The sequence below is a fragment of the Pinus tabuliformis genome, chromosome 1_2, assembly GCF_031772625.1.
Source record: "Pinus tabuliformis cultivar Carrire ecotype Pingquan chromosome 1_2, CPIR1, whole genome shotgun sequence".
NCBI classification, from domain to species: Eukaryota; Viridiplantae; Streptophyta; class Pinopsida; order Pinales; family Pinaceae; genus Pinus; species Pinus tabuliformis.
In genome coordinates, this window is record NC_142298.1 from 1,241,360,929 (window position 1) to 1,241,385,307 (window position 24,379).

At 35.1% G+C, this 24,379-nt stretch overlaps 1 protein-coding gene across 1 annotated transcript in view; it reads left to right on the forward strand.

Annotated features, from left to right (window-relative positions):
- The window catches only part of LOC149210736 (disease resistance RPP13-like protein 4), a 31,852-nt gene extending 13,122 nt beyond the window's left edge, over positions 1–18,730 (forward strand). Inside the window, exons 2-3 of the mRNA XM_089399070.1 lie at positions 15,771–15,887; positions 16,088–18,730. Of these exons, the coding sequence (XP_089255196.1) occupies positions 15,771–15,887; positions 16,088–18,730 (2,760 nt within the window). The remainder of the gene's footprint in view (positions 1–15,770; positions 15,888–16,087) is intronic.
- Positions 18,731–24,379: the final 5,649 nt, after the last annotated feature.

Below are 24,379 nucleotides of genomic sequence, written 5' to 3' on the forward strand. Positions count from 1 at the left end.
GTATTTTATTGAAACCTGAAAAGCCATCTAGCAAAGAGATTCTAGATGACCCCACTACTCTTTGTAGAATGTGGTCCATTTTTGGCAGTGGGTAGTGGTCTTTAAGGGAGACTTGGTTTAAGTTTCTCAAATCTACACAAAGCCTAATCTCACTTGTTTTCTTCCTTGTGGGAACAAGATTGGATACCCATTCAGAAAATCTAATGGGTGCTATGATACGAGCCTCAAACATTCTTTTTACTTCTTTCTCAATCAAAGGGAGAAGCACAAGATTGATTCTCCTTAATTTCTGTTTGAAGAGATTTTGATTTGGTTTTAAGGGAATGGTATGTTGAATAACTGAGGTGTCACAGGACTTTAAGTCCTCATAACTCCATGCAAATACATCTTGAAACTCTTTGAACAGATCAACATACTTTGGTTTTTGATTAGGAGGCAAAGACTTGGATAATTTAATCATTTTGGGCTTCTCTGCCGTCCCAATATTGCAATATTCCATAGCAGCGTTTAAGGGCTGCATTTTTGGCTTTCTGTGGACATCGTTTGCATCAAAAATATCCTCTAATGGGGTGAGGCCAGCAGGCAGAAAATTGTCTTTTAAATCAATGATTTCGGCCTCTGTTTCAGCTATTTCCTCACAATGTATTTGTTTCAGCTCTTGTATGTTTTTGCTGTCAAAAATGGTTGGATGCAACATTTGTTTTGCGGCTTCAGCTGTTATAGTCTGCTGATTTGGTTTACTTACTGTTGGGAATCATCCATGGCATCTGTATCAATGTTTAAATTTGAAAATTCTTGCTGCAAAGTCAAGAAATTGTTGATTTGAGCATCGTTTACAAATACTTGCCAGTCTTTAATATTGCTAGGGACCGCAGGTCTGTGCTTTATTTCAACAATAAAGTGGTGATTGGGCTCAAAGGAAGCTTGCAAGTGCTAGCAAAAGTTGCTAGGCTGTGCGCATGCATGTTATGGCTTCTAGAAATCTTAGCAAGCTTAGATTCAGTGAAGGAATTGAGTATTTCTGTGGCAGCAGACCTATAAGCTCTTAGCCTATTATCGTTAGTAACAAAGTTGCCTTTCATTTGTTGGATTACTAGGTCGGAGTCACCTAAAATGGAAACTTTTACAGCTCCTAGATATTTGATTAGCTTAAGACCTAAAAGGAGAGCCTCATACTCTGCCATGTTGTTAGTACATTTGAAATTCAATCTATAAGCATGACCCTCTGCATGATTGTTTTGGCTATTATGGATCCATACCCCTGCCCCTGCTCCTAGCTTATTTACTGAACCATTAAACTCCAAATACCATAGGATTTCTTGCTTTTGATTGTTATTGGGAGTTGAAATCATTATCGGAGTGGGTAGATTTGAATTCTCTGTTTCGGGAGGTTCATCTTGTATGCTGGTTGCATTGATTGTTTTGACAGTTTCATGGGTATGGGCAACCAATTCCTCATTTATACATGTTTCTTGCTCTACAGCCAGAAGCTTATCATCAGACGGAGAAGACATATCATCATTAAATAAGATAAAATAATCCATATCAAAATGGATTGAGTAAATAGGAAAGTTTTGGGGCTTTTCCTCACTACTTACCACATACTTCATCAGTGTTTCTCTATACAACCTCTTTGGTTGCCCAAAGACTGAAATAGTGGCATAAGAGAGGTCTAATTGCAAGGATCCTTGGAGTTTTTCTCCCCAAGATCTTGACAACAACATACCATACTTTGGTGGAATGTCAGCCACCACCACGTCCATTAGGATTGTTTTGTTGGGATATTGGACTAAAGACACACATAAGTCTTTGATTAAGCCTAAACACTTGATCTAACTTGAATCAAAGGAGAATAAGTCTTTGTAGGGTCTTGTAATATCAAGGTTTAGCTTTTCCATTACAGCTTTGGGCATCAGGTTGTGTGAGGCACCTGAGTCAAACATTGCATTATGTAAGACTTTGTCATGAATGTGAAGGCTGACATAAAAGGGTAAAACAACTCCAATTGCTGATTTGCCATCAACCTCAGGACCGAATAGTAGTTCAGGCTGATCATCAAGAACATTGACATCATCCATGTTCTCAGGCATTTGCAACGATCTTTTAATTTGCTTTTTGTAGACATCATGTTTAGCAAGTTCAGATAGAGGGATATATATCTTTAACTTAGCAATCTCTGCCTCTAAATCAAATGGTTTATTTGATTGGGTTTTTGCATTATGAAAGGCAGATTTTCCTTTTTCAATTGGAGTATCAGCGATTATATCTTGTTTATCAGCGATTTCTTGAGGTATTTCTGTTTTGGGAAGGATTTTAGGAGTGCTGTTTGAATTTTCCTTTGAGGGAAACAATACAAAAGGCCAATTTTTAGAGGGCTGAACGTCTATAACATCTTCCACGGTGACTTCTTTTGGATTTGGGACTGTTTTATCAGCAGATTCTGTGAGGGCAACTTTGTCTTTTATCTTCTTAGGCTGTTTAGTATCATTTGGTTTTATATTTTCAGGCACATCTATGGTTCTGGTCCTTAACTTGTATTGCTTATGGACTTCGTATACTGCTAAATCATAGCCTTCTTTGAAGTCAAAAGACTATCCAGACTTGGTCTAAAATTGATTTATATCATGGTAATCTTGGTCTTCCTTAGTTAGGAAAACATGCCGATCATTCTTCAAACACATCAGGTTAATGTGAGTGTCCTCTGTTTGCTCACTAGATGTGGATGCTTCAACATAGGCTTCTTGAAAAGGAGGCCTAATATCATGGTCGGGGCTAGCCCTTCCAACATTTGGATTCTGATTTTTCCTAAAATTTGGGTTTCTAACAACATTGTTTTGTTGTCCATCCCATGAAGATTTTCTTTCAATAGTTCCCACTCTATCTCCAATACTGTGCATGCCTTGGATAATTGCATTGAGTTTTTGATCTAAGGCTGAAGGTTCTTCTTTAAAGGTGGTTCTTCTCTCGGTTCTAGCTCTGTTTGTCTTAGAGATCAGGTTTTCTTCCACACTAACAGCTACATTTTTCATCTCTGCTAGGCTTTGAGGGGCTCTTTCTCTTAACTGATAAGCCATGTCGATATCAAAACCATCAGGGAATTTGTATAAAGCTAGATCAGGTGGAGGCCTTAAGTTCTGTGGAATAGCATTATAAACGTTGTTAAATCTTGCACAATAGTCTAAGATAGCCTCTTGAGGGCCTCTTTTAATAGTGTCATATTCCGATAATATGTGCAAGGGGTCTTTCTTCTTCTCCCATCTGTTGATAAATGTCTGATATAAGGCTTCAGGATCAATTATGGAATTCACAGGGAGTGCTCTAAACCAAGGCTTGACATCACTTATCAAACTTTGGACAAAAATCTTCATTCTTACAACATCATCATCTATTTCATAGTTTTCAAAGTAATCTTGCATCTTCTTGGTGTGTTGTAGGGCTGCTTGAGAACCAGTTCCATCAAAATAAGAGATTTTAGTTTGATAATCCTGCGGCATAGCCCCTAGATTTGCTGGTAACTGCAAAGGTGCATATCTATTAGCCATATTTACTGGGATAAATGGAACAGCGGGAACAAACGGAACAACTGGAACAGCAAGAACAAACGGAACAACTGGAACAACGATAAAAACAATGGTAATGGGAGTAGTATTTGCAGTAAATGGAGGAGTGGAAGAGGTGCTTGGAGAGGTGGATGATGAACTAGGGGAAGTAGAGGCTGAACGAAATAAAACTTTAACAGGGGTTGGAACACAGCTTGGCTGAACTGTTTCAGGACTAGAATCAGCAAAATCTTTTCTTCGCTCTAGCTTACTGAGGCTCCTTGGAATTAAATTTGGATTTTCAAAAGCAGCTGGGGGATTTGGGTCTGGATTTGACCTTGTATAACGTGAATTCTTCTTGGGAGCCAGCTTCTAGCTTGATTTTTGGAATTTTCTCAAAATGTCCCCAGTGGAGTCGCCAGTATGTTAACACTCAGGTTGTCCCTTGGCTCCTTAAGGGATACGGCTGAGGTAACCACAAACCAATCTTTGGACTGCAGGTTCTAGCCCACCTGCAATTAGAGAGGGCTCTCTCTTTGGGATTTAGCTTTGTTTAGGGTGATTTTTAGGCTAGTTATGATGCTCTTGGGTTTTGTTTAAGTTTTGGTGGGAAGGATGAATGTATTCAAGCAGAGTTGGGATGCATAGTGTGAGAACTTCAGGTGGAGGCCTTAAGTTCTGTGGAATAGCATTATAAACGTTGTTAAATCTTGCACAATAGTCTAAGATAGCCTCTTGAGGGCCTCTTTTAATAGTGTCATATTCCGATAATATGTGCAAGGGGTCTTTCTTCTTCTCCCATCTGTTGATAAATGTCTGATATAAGGCTTCAGGATCAATTATGGAATTCACAGGGAGTGCTCTAAACCAAGGCCTGACATCACTTATCAAACTTTGGACAAAAATCTTCATTCTTACAACATCATCATCTATTTCATAGTTTTCAAAGTAATCTTGCATCTTCTTGGTGTGTTGTAGGGCTGCTTGAGAACCAGTTCCATCAAAATAAGAGATTTTAGTTTGATAATCCTGCGGCATAGCCCCTAGATTTGCTGGTAACTGCAAAGGTGCATATCTATTAGCCATATTTACTGGGATAAATGGAACAGCGGGAACAAACGGAACAACTAGAATAGCAAGAACAAACGGAACAACTGGAACAACGGTAAAAACAATGGTAATGGGAGTAATATTTGCAGTAAATGGAGGAGTGGAAGAGGTGCTTGGAGAGGTGGATGATGAACTAGGGGAAGTAGAGGCTAAACGAAATAAAACTTTAACAGGGGTTGGAACACAGCGTGGCTGAACTGTTTCAGGACTAGAATCAGCAAAATCTTTTCTTTGCTCTAGCTTACTGAGGTTCCTTGGAATTAAATTTGGATTTTCAAAAGCAGCTGGGGGATTTGGGTCTGGATTTGACCTTGTATAACGTGAATTCTTCTTGGGAGCCAGCTTCTAGCTTGATTTTTGGAATTTTCTCAAAATGTCCCCAGTGGAGTCGCCAGTATGTTAACACTCAGGTTGTCCCTTGGCTCCTTAAGGGATACGGCCGAGGTAACCACAAACCAATCTTTGGACTGCAGGTTCTAGCCCACCTGCAATCAGAAAGGGCTCTCTCTTTGGGATTTAGCTTTGTTTAGGGTGATTTTTAGGCTAGTTATGATGCTCTTGGGTTTTGTTTAAGTTTTGGTGGGAAGGATGAATGTATTCAAGCAGAGTTGGGATGCATAGTGTGAGAACTTCAGGTGGAGGCCTTAAGTTCTGTGGAATAGCATTATAAACATTGTTAAATCTTGCACAATAGTCTAAGATAGCCTCTTGAGGGCCTCTTTTAATAGTGTCATATTCCGATAATATGTGCAAGGGGTCTTTCTTCTTCTCCCATCTGTTGATAAATGTTTGATATAAGGCTTCAGGATCAATTATGGAATTCACAGGGAGTGCTCTAAACCAAGGCCTGACATCACTTATCAAACTTTGGACAAAAATCTTCATTCTTACAACATCATCATCTATTTCATAGTTTTCAAAGTAATCTTGCATCTTCTTGGTGTGTTGTAGGGCTGCTTGAGAACCAGTTCCATCAAAATAAGAGATTTTAGTTTGATAATCCTGCGGCATAGCCCCTAGATTTGCTGGTAACTGCAAAGGTGCATATCTATTAGCCATATTTACTGGGATAAATGGAACAGCGAGAACAAACGGAACAACTGGAATAGCAAGAACAAACAGAACAACTGGAACAACGGTAAAAACAATGGTAATGGGAGTAGTATTTGCACTAAATGGAGGAGTGGAAGAGGTGCTTGGAGAGGTGGATGATGAACTAGGGGAAGTAGAGGCTGAACGAAATAAAACTTTAACAGGGGTTGGAACACAGCTTGGCTGAACTGTTTCAGGACTAGAATCAGCAAAATCTTTTCTTCGCTCTAGCTTACTGAGGCTCTTTGGAATTAAATTTGGATTTTCAAAAGCATCTGGGGGATTTGGGTCTGGATTTGACCTTGTATAACGTGAATTCTTCTTGGGAGCCACCTTCTAGCTTGATTTTTGGAATTTTCTCAAAATGTCCCCAGTGGAGTCGCCAGTATGTTAACACTCAGGTTGTCCCTTGGCTCCTTAAGGGATACAGCTGAGGTAACCACAAACCAATCTTTGTACTGCAGGTTCTAGCCCACCTGCAATCAGAGAGGGCTCTCTCTTTGGGATTTAGCTTTTTTTAGGGTGATTTTTAGGCTAGTTATGATGCTCTTGGGTTTTGTTTAAGTTTTGGTGGGAAGGATGAATGTATTCAAGCAGAGTTGGGATGCATAGTGTGAGAACTTCAAACCATTGGGCATGGAGTCATGGTTTAGGGCTGCTGGTGCGTTTTCTTGGTCACAAGAGGAATACAGAGCAGGATAGATACACATAAAACAACATTCAATACTGAAATAAGGGTGAAATGGAAGTCAGAGATGAAAGGCAACTAAGAATCTTTCATCTAGCTAACATAGGGAAGGTGAATGAAATTTATCTAGGAGGAGTCAAGAATTCCTAAATAACAGTCATACATGGATGAAATAGAGCAAATATGAGCAATGAGGTATTCATATTTATGCCTAAATCAGAAGAAAACATATAGAAATCACAGAAATTGAGCATAGAGTGCTGCTAGGAAAATTCTAAGCTAGTCTTTCTTTTTGCAACTTAGATCATGACATATAGATGATATAACATATATAAATTGAAAACATAGACAAGGAAGACTTATTGAGCCATGTGGGAGCACGAGAATCCTGTAGTTTCTCTTCGGTCATTAAAACATACAACATACAGTCCATCAACAAGCTCTTCAAAAATCTTTGATTATAGAAGTTCACAAATATACAACACAAGTCTAGAGTAATGCAACTCAACCAACCAACCCTTTAAACAATGCTGAGGGTGGTATATATAGTGAAAATATCCCAAAAAATATCTACAAAATAGATCTTAAACAAATCTGATGAAATAAGTGCTTCTAACCTACTCTCTACTGAAATAAATGCAATAAATATCCATCTAAGCTGCGCTGGGGAAACATCATCAAAACATAAGTTAAAATGGGTCCTTTGAGCCATGCGCTGGCCATTTTTCCATAATTGCGCCTTGGGCTCTGCAACACTGCTCATAAGTGGCTTTATACACTGTTTCTACAATAACTGGGCCTTAAATTCTCTTATCTGCACCTCTCAAGCAGTTCTGCTGCCTTTAGGTGGCTTTATCGCATTTAACAATGATTTGGTGAGCTTTAATGGCTCGGAACTGTTCCTTTGACTTTGTTGGGGGCTTTTATTGTTCATCTGCGTTGGAAATAAATATTTCCATTGATACTCTCTGCCGCTTCAAAATTGCCACTTTAAGGCTACTTATGACAAGATCTGACTGTTGTTGCGCTGTCTGCGGGCTTCTAGAGGCTTTTGGAGGAGTTTCGGCACCTGGTCGATTGAAAAAAGATCAAAAAGGAAGAATTGTTGCCAAAATGGAGGAGGATTGGATGTTGGATGCTTGCTGAGGCAAAAACCCTACATTTGGAGTCGATCTGGGGAGGAGTGATTGAAACAGGCCGAGGAGAGCCATGTTTCCTTTGGAGCTGAAGCGGGTGGGGACGCCGCATATAAAACATGAAGAATGGCCCCTTTTCCTTATAAAAAGGAAAAAATGCCTTTAAAACATGAAATTCCATCAGAATTGGGCAGTGAGCGATCACTGTAGCTGCAAACAGATCTGGGCCGTTGGATCCGGTGTGGGCCGATCCAACGGCTAAGATGGAATCGCAATATTTCATATCGGGGGTCATGGAGGCGGGGAGCTTTATGTACCAATGGTTAGCGATGGGCCGATCGCCGATATCGCATCGACGATCGGGGAGGGGACAATTCAATCAAAATATAAATGGGCGAGCGAAATGGATGCGGGCGATAAGATCTGGGCCGTTGGATCTGAAGGCCTCATCCGACGACTATAATTAAGTCGGCATATCGCTTATCCGGGGTGAGTGGGGGACGTGGCTTTATACATATATATGATCAGCGACACAGTGATCGCCGATATCACTTCGGCGATCGGCTATCGGGAGGTGCAATGGAGCGAAGCAAAATGGGGGCAAGCGACTTCATATGAACCATCGGATGAGCGATTAGATTGGATGGTTGCGATCTAATCGCTATATCGCGTCGGGGAGGTGCCATGGGGACGGGCCTTTTTATTATGCGAATGCCAATTTGTGATGGGTGATGCGACAGATTATGGACCGTTGATGCGGGGCATGTGAATGGATGGCTGCGATTAAATCGTTGTTTCGCTATCGGCGGGGACATGGGGGTGGCGGCCTTTGTACATGAGAAAATGCCGACAGTGAAAAAGCGATTGCGATGAGGACCATTGATGTGGGGATGTGATCCGACGGCTGGCGTGCAGTCGGCATATCGCATCGGCGGAGAACCATAGGGCGGGCCTTAATACATATGCGACCGCTGACTGCCGACGGGAAGGGATGCGATAGGATCTGGACCGCCAATCTGAGGGCCTGATCGGACGGCCGCGATCTAATCACTGTATTGCTGATCGACGGGGCCTTTGATTTATGTGCATACATATATAGCGATACACCGATCGCATCGGGGCATATTCATCGGAGGCATAAAATATGTAAAGGGCCAACACTTAATCGTCGCGACCTCCGACAGCGATATCGCGTCGGAGGGAGGAGGATGCAATTGGAGGCATTTTATTAAATCGGCCAAGGCATAATGGGATCGGAGGAATGCTTTTGATGATCGGGGAAGGATTTTATAGAGATCGGAGGGTAGTTTCTATGGCTTAAAGAGGGTTTTTAAGCATAGGAAAAATGGTTTATGCCTCGAAGAGGGGTTTTTATGGTTTTAAAGGGGTTCTAATGCTTCGAAAGGGGTCTGAAAGCATGAAAAGAGGGATTTATGCCTTGGAAAGGTAAAATCAAGGTTAAAAAGAGGGATTTTATACATTAGAAGAGGGAAATTATGCATAGGAAGGGGTCCAAATGCATTGGAAGATGGCAAAGTGAGCAAGATGAGGGTTCTTACTAAGTTTCAAATAAACTTAGGAATTCCCAAGAGATATTTATGGTTATTTTTCAACCAAAGGGAGGGGACATATAAATAGAGGAGCTATTAAACATATTTTAGTAGGGGGAGGGGAAATAGATAGGGATTTACATAATAGAGTTAGGAATTAACATGAAATTGTGAAGAAAGTGCTAAGTATGGAAATCTTAGGCTATAAAGGGGAAATGGAACTTGTAGAGGACATATGAACACTCCTTAAGTAAAGCAGATCTTTACCAAGGCAAATGATATGAAAAATGATGAATTTAAGAGATATCAAGCAGATCTTGACCTCTTTAGGGGAAGTTAGTGAGTGATTGGGCAAAGAGGAAGAAGAGGAAGTTAGAAATGCCTCGCTTGAGCTGATCCAAATGGAAAACTGCCTCATACTTGTGATCTGAATAGATATAACACTTGAAAACATGAAATGGATCACAATTCACATTCTGATACCACAAAACTACCTACCCGACCTACCTACCTAGCATTTTCTCTTCTTTTTGGTTTGGGTGCACTTGAACTAGCAAACCTAGATTTTCAACTTTTCTTTTGGCTATCCTCCTATCTAAATCTACCCTTATTTCTTCCGGGGCTCAGATTAAGCTGTTGAGCACCCAAGGTTCTCTACCTATCTACAAATCTGCCAAGATTAAACAGTTTGGACATATATTTATTATCTATATTCTAAAACAAGCAATTTAAACCTAGGGAAGCCAAGATTAAGCTATTTGGACTCCCCTTAACTGAAAACTCTTCAAAAATGGAATAACTCATCAAAAACGGAATAGAGCAGTGGCATTTAGACTAGCACACTTTCCTGGCCTGTTATTTGGCCTTTTCTTGGAAATATGGAACCTTTGCAGCATGAAAAGATGACATATTTGGCATTTTCTACTATCAATCATGAAATATGAACACCTATTGCAATAGGAGGCTAACACCAGCTAAGATCGTGCCAGCACATCCTACTTCCTCTAAACAACCTTCTAGCTTGTCAATGTAAATACGAAATAGGGTAGGGGAGAGGGGGCAACCTTGTTTAACTACGATATTACACTTAATATCTTTCGACCACCCCTCATTGCTATTTAACTTGGAAATTATATTCTCATATAACCTTATAGCTGAAACTCTCAACTCAAAAGGAACCTTTAGCTCTTCTAATCCATTCCAAAGGTTGTTTCTAGGAACCGTATCGAAAGCCTTTCTAAAGTCCACAAAGCAACAAAAGAGATTGGATTTATCATTGCAACATTCCTCCACAATGATCCTAAGAGTAACGGGGTGCTCTGTTGTTGAGTGCTGCTTTCTAAAACCCGCATGGCCTATAGCCCGCTTACCTTCACTTTCAAGCCATATGCTCAACTTCCTTTCCAAAAAAATACCATATAAATTGGATAGAAGAGGGTTGATAATAATTGTCCGATAATTATAGGGGTTTTTTGTATCCCCACTTTTAAAAATAGGGATAATGAGGCTTTGAATCCACAGTTTAGGGAACCCTTGCTTGATTGCTAGATTGAAAAGCTTGTGAATGTGGGGGATGAGGACAAAACCTCCAATTTTTAAGATTTCTGCCTGGTAATCTTCAATGTCCTTATCTTTCCCATTAGCCAAGCGATTAACCCCAAAATCAATGTCTTCTAATGAGAAAACTTCTTTCGTTGTGAGCAGGGTTTCAAAGTTATCCATGACATTTGGAGATTCATAAAGCTTTTTAGGATAGGAATTCCAGTCATGTAAAGCAATTTTGTTATTATCTTTAGTTTTCCTAGTTAGAATCTTCCTCCATAATTTCTTAGGAGTTACCTTAGAGAGGTGTAAGAGATTCTCTTGTCTTTTACAAATATATTGCCTTTTTTCCCTTTTAGTTAGGGCTTTGTATATTTTTATCTTGCCATTTTTAAGAGAGTCATCAACAACTTCCTTAATTTCTCTCCTCGCACTTTACAATCTTTGTCATACCATGGGTTGGTTTTGCTATTTCTGTTATTACTTGAAGCTTCAATTGAGAACTTGTTAATAGAATATGAGAGGGTTGTAGTAAAATTATGATAGATATCTTCTATGTTGTCTATACCAGATAAAAGAAAAAAAAATAGTTTTTAATTAATTTAGAAAGAGATATTTTTTATTTATTTATTTATTTTATTTTTTATTAAAGATTAAGTTCTTTTGGCTATAAAGATTATCTTCTATGGGATCTCTATGCATGACAAAATTGAGAGTTATAAGTAAAGGCCTATGATCAGAGTTAGGCTCGTGGGAGATCAGAGATAACATAGTCTACCACGCTGCTACCAAGCTCATGGATGTAGGTCATTTGACTAGAATTGGGCCACTTCTTTAGAGCATTTCAAATTATGAGATCCTAAGCACTCCAAAGCTTAACTAGCTCCGACCCAAACAAATTCTCCCCGAGGTCATTTTATCATAAATGTCAATAATTTCTATCCAACTATATTGGTTCTAAGGGTCGTTTTTATAAATCCTAGCATGGGGAGAGATGTTATTCTTAATGTAACAAGCTATACCCCCAATGCCTCTACGGGAGGATCACTTATTCCAAGTAGACCATAATGTAAAGCCATCTATGTTAGGGACCTTAGATTCTTCGAGCTCCCAAGTTTAAACAAACAAAATAATATCAACATCATTCGAGATCCAACTTAGCTTGGGGCCTTTGTTCAATGGAAAGCCCTGACAGTTCCAAGAAAGAATCTAGAGCATGTTGAATTTCTATTTATTATTATCTTTTTGGTTTCTATCTCAAATACTGACTTTTATATTTCTAATTATTATCCATTTTCCTTCCTTCCTAGCTTCCTTTACCTTTTGAACGTCCTTTCTCAATTTTGCTTGATCTTCTGGAATGAGATTTTCATTTATAAATATTCTCGTTCCTTTTAGACTTGAGGTTTTACTGAGTATATCATACTTATGGTCAGTAGAGTTCACCTTTATTCGGATCAACCTTCCTTTACTCTCAGTTAGTTTTCCCAACCTTGTTGCTTCTGTGAGGCACGTTGTTTCAATTTGTAATTTGTTTGGCTATGGCTAAAGTATCCTCATCTACCTCCTCTTTCAAACAGAAAATTATAAGGTTCAAGGCCCTTTTGTTACACTTGTGGTTTAATTCTATCAATTTTTCATGTCATCTTTAATTGGTTTGATATCTAATTTATCTGCCACACTATTTAGGGTGAGGTAGCTATTAAATTTTTCTTCTAGCTCTTTAATCACGTCCTTCATATTAAGACTCTAAAGTATCAGCATCTACTTGCTGGGATGTTTGGTTCATATCTTGGTTTTGTTTTTCTATAACCTGCAACCTAGTCTCCACTGCCTCCATCTTATTCTCCAATAGTTCTTTCTTATTTTCTATTTGCTTTTGGATCTTGTCTTCAAGAAATGTGAATTTATTTTCCAGCATGGCTGCTAACTATGTTTGTAGCTTGACTTCTCTTTCTTCTCTATGTTTCTCTAAAGTCTCTATATACTCATAGAGGCTCTGTAGAGCAACTGTGCTAGGTCTACCTTTGGTAATCTTTGGTAATTGTGGTGAATTATTCATACTTGAAAATATATGAGCATATATGTATTAGAAAAATATAAGGAATGTGTGTAGCTAATATAAGCAAACTTGACTGGAGACGCACGTGCCCTAGATTGTTTTTCTATAATTGCAGTTATTATCGCATAGAGATTGTAAATTATAATCACAGAGATCGTAAATTATTATTGCGGAGAGATCGTAAATAAATTACTCTAAATTATTACCGCAAAGATTGTAAATACATCATCCTAAATTATTAGCGCAGAGATCACAAATACATCACACTAAATTATTACCCCTAAGAGATGGTAAATACATCACCCTAAATTATTACCACAAAAAGATCGTAAATGCATCACCCTAAATTATTACTGCAGAGAGATGGTAAATACATCACCCTAAATTATTACCGCACAGAGATCGTAAATACATCACCCTAAACAGAGAGATCGTGAATTATTACCACAGAGATGGCAAATACATGACCCTAAATTTTTACCCCAGAAAGATGGTAAATACATCAACCTAAATTATTACCGTAGAGTAAATACTTCACCCTAATTTTAATAATTTAATAATTATTAAAATTAAATTAAAATTTTAGAAATTTTGTTTCAAAATAGATTTATAACATAATTAATTCTTGTTATAATTCATAATAATTATTGAAAATAAAGCTATAATTTAACTGATTTTTATGATATTTTAATCTTGATAATATGAGATGTACTATTAAGGAGGGTTATGATGCTTGACATGCGGTCCATTATGGCCCTTACCATTATACCTATGGGGCCTCTAGGGGATTGAAACTTGGATCTCTTAACTTACACAAGGTTTATTATGGTTGCTACCATTATATCTCTTAGACCTATGACTTGTCCTCCTCTATTGAATTACTTCTAGAAGATTGAACCTCCAATTAAACTATGTTTACTAATCATTTAATTTTATATTATTAAACTAATTTAAAAACTACAATAATATAATGAAATTTATTAAAAAAATATTGTATAGCAATTTATCTAAAATTTTCAAAATAATAATAATAACTAAATTAAAAAACAAATAATGATAGTAATTAATATATATATATATATATATATATATATGAAGAAATGCATTAAAATGATGAAATTGAATTAATGCAAATTTAAAAAACGTTTTCCATCCATTTAGACCTATCCCTTTAAAAGAATGATGACCACTAAATTGGAAAACTAGTGATGATAATGAAGTTGAAAATGAGGAAAAAAATTTAAAAATTTAAAACAAAATATATATTAAATAATTAAATATCTTAATGATGATATAAAATATAAAATATATAATTGTTTTATTATATCTTGAGGCTTGATATTATGTATTTAATTTTCTTTTGATTATGTATTAGTTTATTTTTGACTAAAAATTTATGTTACTCGTCCATAGTTTAATATTGGGAATTTAATTTTTGTTATTTGTTATTATTATTTGTAAGATAATTGGTTAACGTAGGCTTTTTTAGTAACTTCTATTTCTATTAATTACTAATTTTTTGTTTTTACCTTTTCATTTAACTTTTTGATTTTTCTTTTTTCTATTATTTCCATTTTTTTCTTTTTCTTTTTTCAATTATTTCTATTTTCATGAATTATTTATAAGTTATTATTATATTAAAATACATATTACTAATTTGAATTTAATTTATAAAATAGTTATTATTATATTAAAAACATATTCTAATAAATTTAATTATAAAAAGTTATAGATATTAATAAAAAATAAAACACATAAATATATATGAAAAATAAACATATATATTAAACTATATATATGTTAATATAAATTATATTAGTTTATCATATTTTTTAATTTTTGTTTATGGCATTCAACAAGATAGTATTTAATTAGTTGTTAGTTGTTTTACTTTTGTGATGAAATTATTGTATTTATATTTCTTTAGTTTAATTAAACTATAATAACATTCAACAATATAATATTTTATTAATTGTTTTATTTTTACCATAAAATCAGTTTTTATTAATTTTAGTTTAATTAATCTATATTTAAATTAAAGAAGTACTAACTACTAAATAACTCTTATTTTTTATGATGATGATGGTTAAGGTCCTCTGAGACCAAATAATGGTCTATCGGACCTAAATAAACAAATTATCTATTTTGATTTAAGATTTTATTCCTATGCTCAAAAAGCTTGGAGAGAAGCCCCCGAGCTCACTATAATTTTGACATTGTAAAAGGCTAGGAAGGTCAGTATTGTAACAAAGATTGTGAAACTAAGATCTAATGTAGTTATACGTGGGGCACTCTAAAAAGAAGTGGTTTTCATCCTCGATGTTCCTATTCTCACATATATGACAGATCCTCAATTTTTTATAATATATTAAAAAAAATTACAATACATAAGTATATCATTAAAAAAATAATAATAAAATTTTCTATTAACCAACTCATAAATAAATTTTAAAATAATAAAAACTTTCAATTTATTGATATTTAAATAAGGCCAATCAATTTCACCAAAAAGTTCGCAAAACCATCGCTGGGGCAAGGTCATCGGCTTTAAACTAAAACATCGCTTTATTTTTTTGTTCTTTTGGTTCGAGCTGCTTTTTGTTTTTTACATTTCAAAAAAACAAATCCAAGCATTTATGTGATTAGCGTTCGAACCGCCTTTTTGTTTTTGCGTTTTTGGTTTTTTTTTTTTCAATATTTTTGCGTTTATAAGTCTTCGAACTGTTTGTTCGTTTGTTTGTTTTTTTAACATTTTTAACCCTTTTTTTTGGCTGTTGGATTTTGTTCTTTTTGTTTATTCAAAGCTGCTTTTTGTTTTGACATTTTGGAAACATTATTTTTGTTTTTTTATTTTCACTTTTATGATCTTATCGTTTTCTCGTTTTTAGATTTTTAAATCCGTGTTTTTTTTTTAAATCCTTTGTACTTTGATATTCTTTTTGTTTTAATCCGTTTTATTTTATTTAGAATTTTTTTTGTTTATATTAAAAATCGGTTGTACTTTGATTGATCTTTTTGTTAACAGTAAGTTTATGTATTAGATTTGTTTAGGCTGAGCTCGGCTGTGAAGAAGGACAAAGGAAATTTGAAAAAATGGCAGCGACAATTGTTGCTTCAATGGGTATAAACCAATTGACTTCTAAGCTGGCTGCTACAATTTTACAGGAGGTAAACCTCGCTACTGGTTTTTGAGATTTTAAATTGATGTGTTATTAGCTTGGTTTCTTTCAATGTTTGTTTGTTGAATGAGCACAAATTGATTTATTTATATGCTGGTTGATACAATTTTATTGAAGGACAACTTTTGCAAAAAGACTTTATTGAAGGACAACTTTTGCAAAAAGACTTTTAAATTGATGTGTGATCAGCTTGATTCCCTTCAACGTTTGTTGAATAAGCTCGGAGAGAGATGGAACTCCTGTTCAATTTTAAATTGGATTGGAAATTTTGAAGATTTTGTGGAAGACGCTATGGATGTACTAACCAGAAGACAGCAGGAGCGCGATACCGATTTCAATCATACAGTGACCGAATTAGAGAAAAGACTCAAGGAGTTACATGAAGATGCTAGGTATTTCAAATATCTTAGGTTTACCTCTGATCTCATTTTAAATAATTCAGAAGACTCGATGAAAAGAGCGACTTCACTTATCAGAAAAAGTGAGACTGTAGGCATGGAAGAAGACATTAAAGCAATTACCCAATTGTTGTTGAAGGAAGACGGCCCTGGAGTCATTGTGATAGCTGGCATGGGCGGGCAGGGAAAGACTCTATTATCCCAAAGTCTTTTGCACAACGTCAAGGCAAATTTTGACCATCGAGTTTGGGTTGCTGTATCACAGAAATTTTCTGTTCGTCTACTCTTATTAGACATTGGAAAGTGGGTGGGACTTGATCAAATTGATAAAAAATGGAGTGAGGAGCAGCTTAGCGTCAACATTCAGAAACATGTAGAAGGAAAAAGTTTGTTGATAGTCTTAGATGACCTATGGAGCAGAGAGGCTTTTGATAGAATTGGCTTGAATGCATGGGAAGGCAAATGCAAAATTAAGATTATAATTACCACTCGTGATAAAAAAATTTCAAAGACCATGTTGAATCATTATATCCATGAAATGAAGCCTTTAACAAAGGACTTGAGCTTAAAATTGTTTTGCATTCATGCCTTCCAGGAGGAGCTTAAAGAGCAGAGTCCCCCACCCGAGTTGCTTGGCATAGCGGGTGATATTGTAGAGAATTGCTCCGGACTGCCTCTGGCTGTGAAAACAATAGGAGGGTATATGGCTACAGTAAGAAGGAACCCCAAAGATTGGCAAAGGGCATTGGATCGTCTAAATCACGCCATTGCAATTAGTGACAGAGTTATGCCCCCAGCTCTAAGGTTAAGTTATGAGGTTTTGCCTATGCATCTCAAAGCTTGTTTTCTTTATTGCTCTGTTTTTCCTAAAAACGCCGACATAAATTCAAACTATTTAGTGCATGCGTGGATGGCTCAAAATTATGTTTCTTCCCAAATATCTGCTGAAGAAGCGTACAATTTAGGAAGGTCGTACATAAACCAATTTATTGATCGATGCTTGATGGAAGTTTCAGAAATTGGTTGGGATGGAAGAATAAAAGGCTGCAAAATGCATGATTTATTGCATGACTTGGCTCTTTCTGAATCTTTGAAGGGAACTGAATGTTTGATAAAACCCGGAGAAGATCTCCGAGAACTACCATACACAAACTCAGGCTCGCGTAGAATTTCTTTGATGAAAAATGATATATCCATAATCGAGGACTACATCTATTGTCGAGGCCTTCGCACTCTACTGTTATCTCATAATCCAAGTCTTACATCAATCCCTAGGTTTTATCACAGTACGAAATATCTCAGTGTGTTGGATTTAAGAGATACTTCAATCAATTCATTACCGGAATCTATCGAAAATTTGAGGAGCTTGAGATTCTTGAATCTATCCAACACACAAATTGAGATCTTGCCAGAGTCCTTGAACAGTCTCATGTACCTCCAGTTTCTCGATGTTAGTTGCTGCCCTAATCTGAAAAGATTGCATTCAGAGATAGGGAACCACAGATTTATGCTACATTTGAATATGGAAGGCTCTATGAATATTGAGTTTTTCCCATCCACAATGTCGGGGCTCATATCTTTACAAACATTGAACTATGTTACCATCAGAAAAATAAAACAAAGTGAAATCAATGCCTTGGGGAGGGATTTCAAAACACGAACAGAAGTAGCTAAACGCTGTCCTTTGCAATGGATAGATCTGAAATGGTTGAAACTTCTACAACTTATGTCATTAAAAATTGCAGTTTCATCATCATCAGATGACATTCAACTAGAGGAAGATATTATTCGACTTGAAGAAGGGATTTTTGGGGAAATGACAAAGATGCGAGTCCTGATGTTAGATAATGATGATGGAACGAGGTTCCTGCATCTTCCCAAAGACATGGAAGACATGAAAGGCCTTGAAATAGTTCATCTTTATAAATGTGTGGTGCCTAAAGCGATCTTTGGGCTCCAGAACCTCATGGAGCTCCACTTAGTTGCTCACAACTCTAGTGTTGATGATTATAAAAGTCTAGCAAAGATTCCTCAGATGAGAAAGCTAAAATTTGGGCAAGATGATAGGTGCATTGAGTTTCCAAAGGAGTTTGGAGAACCTGTGGCGTTCCCAAGACTTGAATCCTTCGAGGTGTTTGAGATGAAGTGTTTGGAAAAGTTTCCATTGTTGCAGAAGAATGCAATGCCCAGGTTGAAATTCTTGGATTTCAAGTGGTGCAATCACTTGAAAAATATGCCGGAAGGACTAGAGAGCTTGGAGAGCCTGCAAGAAGTAGCGGTACTGATCCAGCTAGACGATCCCCGGGAAGCAGAGGAGCTGCGAAACGCCCATTGTTGGCCAATTTTAAAATACCGCCAAATAAAGATGGACTTGGAGATAGAGGTAAGCCATTTCCGAGTACTTCAAGGAATAAACAGAAAATTGAGAAGTTAATTTGTGAATTTTACAAACAGAGTTCGTTATAAAATTTGCTTTTCAAATTTCGTTTTTTAAATATATGTTTTGCTTTTCATAGCATGCATTTATGGCTACAAATATGAAGTATAAATAACTTTTAGCTTTTATTTCTATGTACATGCTTGAAAATAAGTTTTATAAAATTTAAATATACGCTTTGCTTTTCATAGCATGCATTTATGGCTACCAATATGAAGTATAAATAACTTTTAGCTTTTATTTCTATGTACATGCTTGAAAATAAGCTTTATAAAATTTGCTTGATAATGATTTTTTTAATATTTATTTTTCCAAAAGATGAAAAATAAAATAAAAGAGAGCCCAACAAACTAAAGAAAGAGTAACCCTATTTAATAAACCCACAAGTCTCGATAAAAATGTAAAATAAACAATAAAACCTCAAGATTTATTTTTATTGTTTTTTCTCCTTGTTTTATTGGTGTTTTAAATTTTTCTAAAAACATAATTAGTTTAATATATTTATATGCGGTAAATCTTAAAGGCTATAAAAATTTTGAATTGACTTTGAATATGTGTTAATAATTATTAAAACATTTTTCAATGTAAGTTATTACTTTAAAAAAATGTTAAAAGCTAAAAGGTGAGTACATACTAGTTTTTAAAGTTTGAGAGGACAAAAGGAGAAGAAGTCATGGTTGCCTCACTCACACTATGAAGAATGTTTTCCACATTCTTTTCTACTTAAAAATGGATGAACCACATTGACTGGTTCAAAAAGGGTCGATCAAATATTGACAATGACTCACACTACAAGGAATGTTTTCCACATTCTTTTTTATTTAAAAATGGACGAACCACACTGACAAGTTCGAAAAGCCTCGACCAAATATTAGCAATGTGATCCTTTCCAAAAATCTTCATAAATTAAATAATTAACCACTATATTAAAAAGCAATAAAAAATTATTTTATTAAAACAATATAATATTTTTATGTATATTAAAAACAATATAACTTCATTCTTTATTATTATGTGTATTATTTTATATATATTTAAAGTAAAGTTAGTTTTTTTTGGTTCACAGTTTTAGCCAATTATGTTTGAGGAATAATGGTATCAGATAAATCTATTTTAAGAAAAAATATTTTTGTGAAGAAAATTATACTTATGGCTTTTTAATTAAAAAAATAAAAAAATAATTTTAACCACGAAGATTTGATTAACTAAACTAACTCTCAATTTATCATAATTTTTTTATATTTAAAATTATTAATATTATTTTAAAAATAATAAAATTCATTTATTTCTTATTAAATTGAATAGATTTTAAAAATTATTTATTTATTTATCAGCTAATTGCGCAGAGAGATAAGAAATGGGGCGCTTCTTCATTACTCTGACACTGATTGCAATCCATATGCAATATACCATGGCCGTGGAGATTTTTTCTTAGCAGGGAAGCAAGGGTATCATTTTTACACAGTCATGGAGTTTTCAGGGTGTTTGAAGTGATGCTTAGGAGGCTTTGGAATGTGATCCTCAACATGAAAGATAGTGTTGAAATGTCCAGGGTGTTTGAAGTGATGCTGATGCTTGGGAGGTTTTGGAATGTGATCCTCAAGATAATAAAAGATTGTGTCGACAATAATCAAAGCAACATTTATGTAGTTTTTTTTTAATAAATAGTTGAATTTTTACTCGTAAATAAATTATTGAATATTCAGAAATCTATATTTTAGAGAAAATTTATATAATTGTAGTGAGTAAAATTCTGTAGCGTCATTTTTAATTAGTAAAAGGAAATGTATATGATTGTAATGAGTAAGATTATGCAATCTTAAAAAAATGTTATCTTATATGCAGAAAATAGGAAGAGATTATTAATAAATTAATAAATTGTTATTTTATATGTAGAAAATAGGAAGAGATTATTATTAAATGAGAGAATAAAATGTACAATATCATTTAGCGTAAAAGAATTTTGCTTTACGATATAGTATGAAAGCATATTTTTTCAGTTGTAAATATTTTGATTTAAGGTGTTGTCTAACTATGTTTCTACACGTGTTGTTTAAGTGAAAAAATTGATTCTCTGGGTTCATTTTAGATTAGTATTTAAAATAGATCTATGCTAATCTATAAAAATAAGTACTTGAGATTATGTTTCTTACGTGAATTAAGTATTTATTCTAGATTTATACTTTACCATTTAAATTTATAACACAACATGGTGCATGGTGTTATTGCAGATAAAATGCAAGGCGAATTTATATTTTTAGGTTCCCTATGGAAGGGCTGATAGAAAAATCGTGTGGAGAACAATGATCACTGGTTGGTTCTGTTTTCAGTAGGTATAGGATACAAATAAGTCATGACATTTAAAAACCTCTGAAATATGTTGCAATAGATTGTGGTTTTTTTATAACATTGTTTTAAGTTAGGCAATTTTTCGGACATAGAAAATCCCAAAAATAATATAAAAAAAGTGTAAAAAAAATGCCATACACAAGGCAGCCTGTTTAGACAAGGCCTACACCATTATTGATAATAAAAAAATAAATATATCATATATTTTTGGTTATGATTATATTATGTTTTGGGTATAGATTATTTCTACTAAGATTTATGCCAAAATCAACTCTTTTTGTTGTTGTTGTGAGTGAACCGAGTATCATCCACTATACCCTTTTTCCTCTATATTTTGGTTACGTTGCCTTTTGAGTGTTGTTAAAGTAAAAAATGATTGCCTCATATTTGATTGATGAAGATATTTTAAGCTCTGTAGAAATCGGGAAATAAAAAAAAAAACTTCACGATTTAATCGTTAAACTTGCTAAAAGAAATGGTGAATCTTTTTTTGACTAGCCTATAAAAAAATTTGGGTTTTTTTTTTTTTTTTCACTAAATTTTTAATGACTTGATTAGTGAAGAGAGGAAGAGTTTGTCACTATTCATGAAGAGATTTGACTAGTTTTTGTGGTGTGGAAAAACCATTTATGACATGTAAATGATTGGTGATGATGATGATATATATTTATTATATTTTTGTTGTTGATATTTTGAATCTTGAGACTGATTTAGGATTGAGGATTCAGCTTGATTCAATGTTGATATGTGATGTAGCACTAGATTTTTTATACATTTTATATATTAGTTTTTTTTCATATTTATGTAGCAATGCATGTATATGATGTTGTGGATACGCTAAAAACAATTTAAAAAATGAATATTTTTGTAATTTCTAAATTTCGCTGAAATTCTGACCATTTTTTCAATTTTCTCTGACTTTTTTCAATTTTAAGACCCTTACCGATTTACTCCCAAATTTGATTTTTTCCACATTGATTTTAAAGAACCCAAATGTTGAATTTTCCTTAATAAAAGTAACTCTGCAATGAATGTAGTTGTTTTTCCATACATAACTTGAATATTCAAGTCGAAAAAGTGGAAGATGGAATTTTCATTGGAAAATCGTCTCTGACTTATTAATTAAAGTGACGAATCAATATCGTTATAAATGTTAAATACCCAGGATATGAAATCATTTCCAAACCTGGAGAATTACAATGAAAACATTCATTGTCACTTTGCAAACAATTTTTTTTTGTCTTGCATTCTCCATGCAGCTCTTTGAGTTAGGGTACAAAGCATAAGGATACTGAGCTACATTGTCCAAAGACTAAAATAGATAAAGGTAGCAATAGGGGAAATTCCAAGTAAATTAATTAAGAGAAAAACATATGCTTATGACTAATGATATATAAGTCGCCATAGATGCTTATGACTAATGATATATAAGTTGCCATAGGGGAAATTCCAAGTAAAATTAATTGCGAGAAAAGAGGATGCTTATGACTAGAAAACTGAAACCTAGTGTTTTTGCATAAATGAAAGTGTCATTCTTAAACATTTCACATATCAAGTCTATCGTACAAGGGATGAAATTTCAGATATCAATTCCAATCTACAAGAGGTATGAGAGTTAAAAACACTATATTATTTTTTATATGGGTTAAATGCTTTTGATTATGCATTCCGTTTTCAAATTAACACAGCATAATATTCACTCCGACATAAAGAGGAGAAATTTGAATCTTGCACCTTTTTACAAAATCCAATCTCCGTAAAAAAAACTGTGATGATCAAGTTGTAATCTTTATCCTATAGTTGTAATGTAGTTAACATGTCCTCTTTGGATGCATATATTCTTTGGAATGGTTGAGGTATGTAAGAATTCAAAATAATGGTTATTTTGAGGCTTGTTTAGAGCTTGCAAAGGACGTGAAATATAAATAAATGTGAAGGTTAATGAATGCGCAGTTTACAAAATAATTTTGGCAGAAATAGAAGACAAAACCTGTTTACTCATTCATGAACAATTTATGGTCCCGCCTCAGTAAAGCAATCCTTTTCCCATTGGTTATATATATAATTGCATTTATATTTAAAAAAACATCCAAAGTGCTAAATTAGTTGCAAAATATATCACATCATATATATATATATCCAAAGTGTCAAATTAGTTGCAGAATATATCGCAACATGCATATTGTACACAAATCAAGATAGAAATGGCATCCAATGGAGTTTTCACGAGAGAAAAGTGACTGGAGCATTGATGGTACTGGAGCTTTTTAAAATTTTACTGGTTTTTGCACACTTTGGAAAAGTATTTGGCGTTTTAAGTTTTCAGATTTTGGTTGTTTTGAGATTAAATAGGAATTATTAAGAATTATTACTATGGATCCCCCTAGGCTTAGGGTGTATTGACAATGCATACTTTATTTAATGGAGCCATGAATCTTCCAATCCACTACTCACTGAGGAGCATCAAACCAATGTATGAAAACAAACAACATCCTAAAGAGGCTTTAATACACGTTGCTATGGATGATGGTCATATGGGAGCACAAAGATGGGATTCTTGAGGAGGAAAGAGTGAAGGATGTTGTGAGGTTAGTGTTGACTAAGTTGAGGGAAAGGATACGAGAATACGTGCATAGAGATTGAAGGAGATGGCTTCAAAATCTGTTGGAGATGGAGGATTTTCTCAAACAAATTCGGAAGCTTTTGTGTCTCATATGCAGAATTTGACGATGATGAGATCTCAAAATGGTGAAAAACAAATTGAGGATACAAATTGAGGGGGGGAGACAGAGGGAGGTAGGAGAGAATGACAGAGAGAGGACTTAATAGAGAGGAGGAGAGAGAGGGGGGGGGGGGGGGGGGGGGGGGGGCGACGCGAAGGGATGAGAGAGAGGGAGGGAAGAAGAAACACACAGAGGGAGAAAGGTGGAGAAAGAGAGAGGGAGTGATAAGGGAGAGATGGAAAGATAGTGAGGGAGAGAGGAGAGCGGGAAAGAAGAGGGAGAGGAGAGTGAGGGGGAGATAATGGCAAAGAGAGAGAGAGAGAGAGAGAGATGGAGAGAGTGTGTGTATGTTTTGGGGGTGAGATAGAGAGAGGGAATAAGAAAGAGACACATAGTTACAATTATAGAGAGCGATCAAATCTCTCTAGGTGCAAACCTTTCCTCAAGTTTTTCACTCAAAAAAGAGGTTTGCACTTGGAGATATTTGATCCCTCTCGGCACTTTACAGATCTGGGGTTAAGATGGATCTAGGTTGGTATATATAGAGAGAGAATTTTTATATATAGAGATGTGA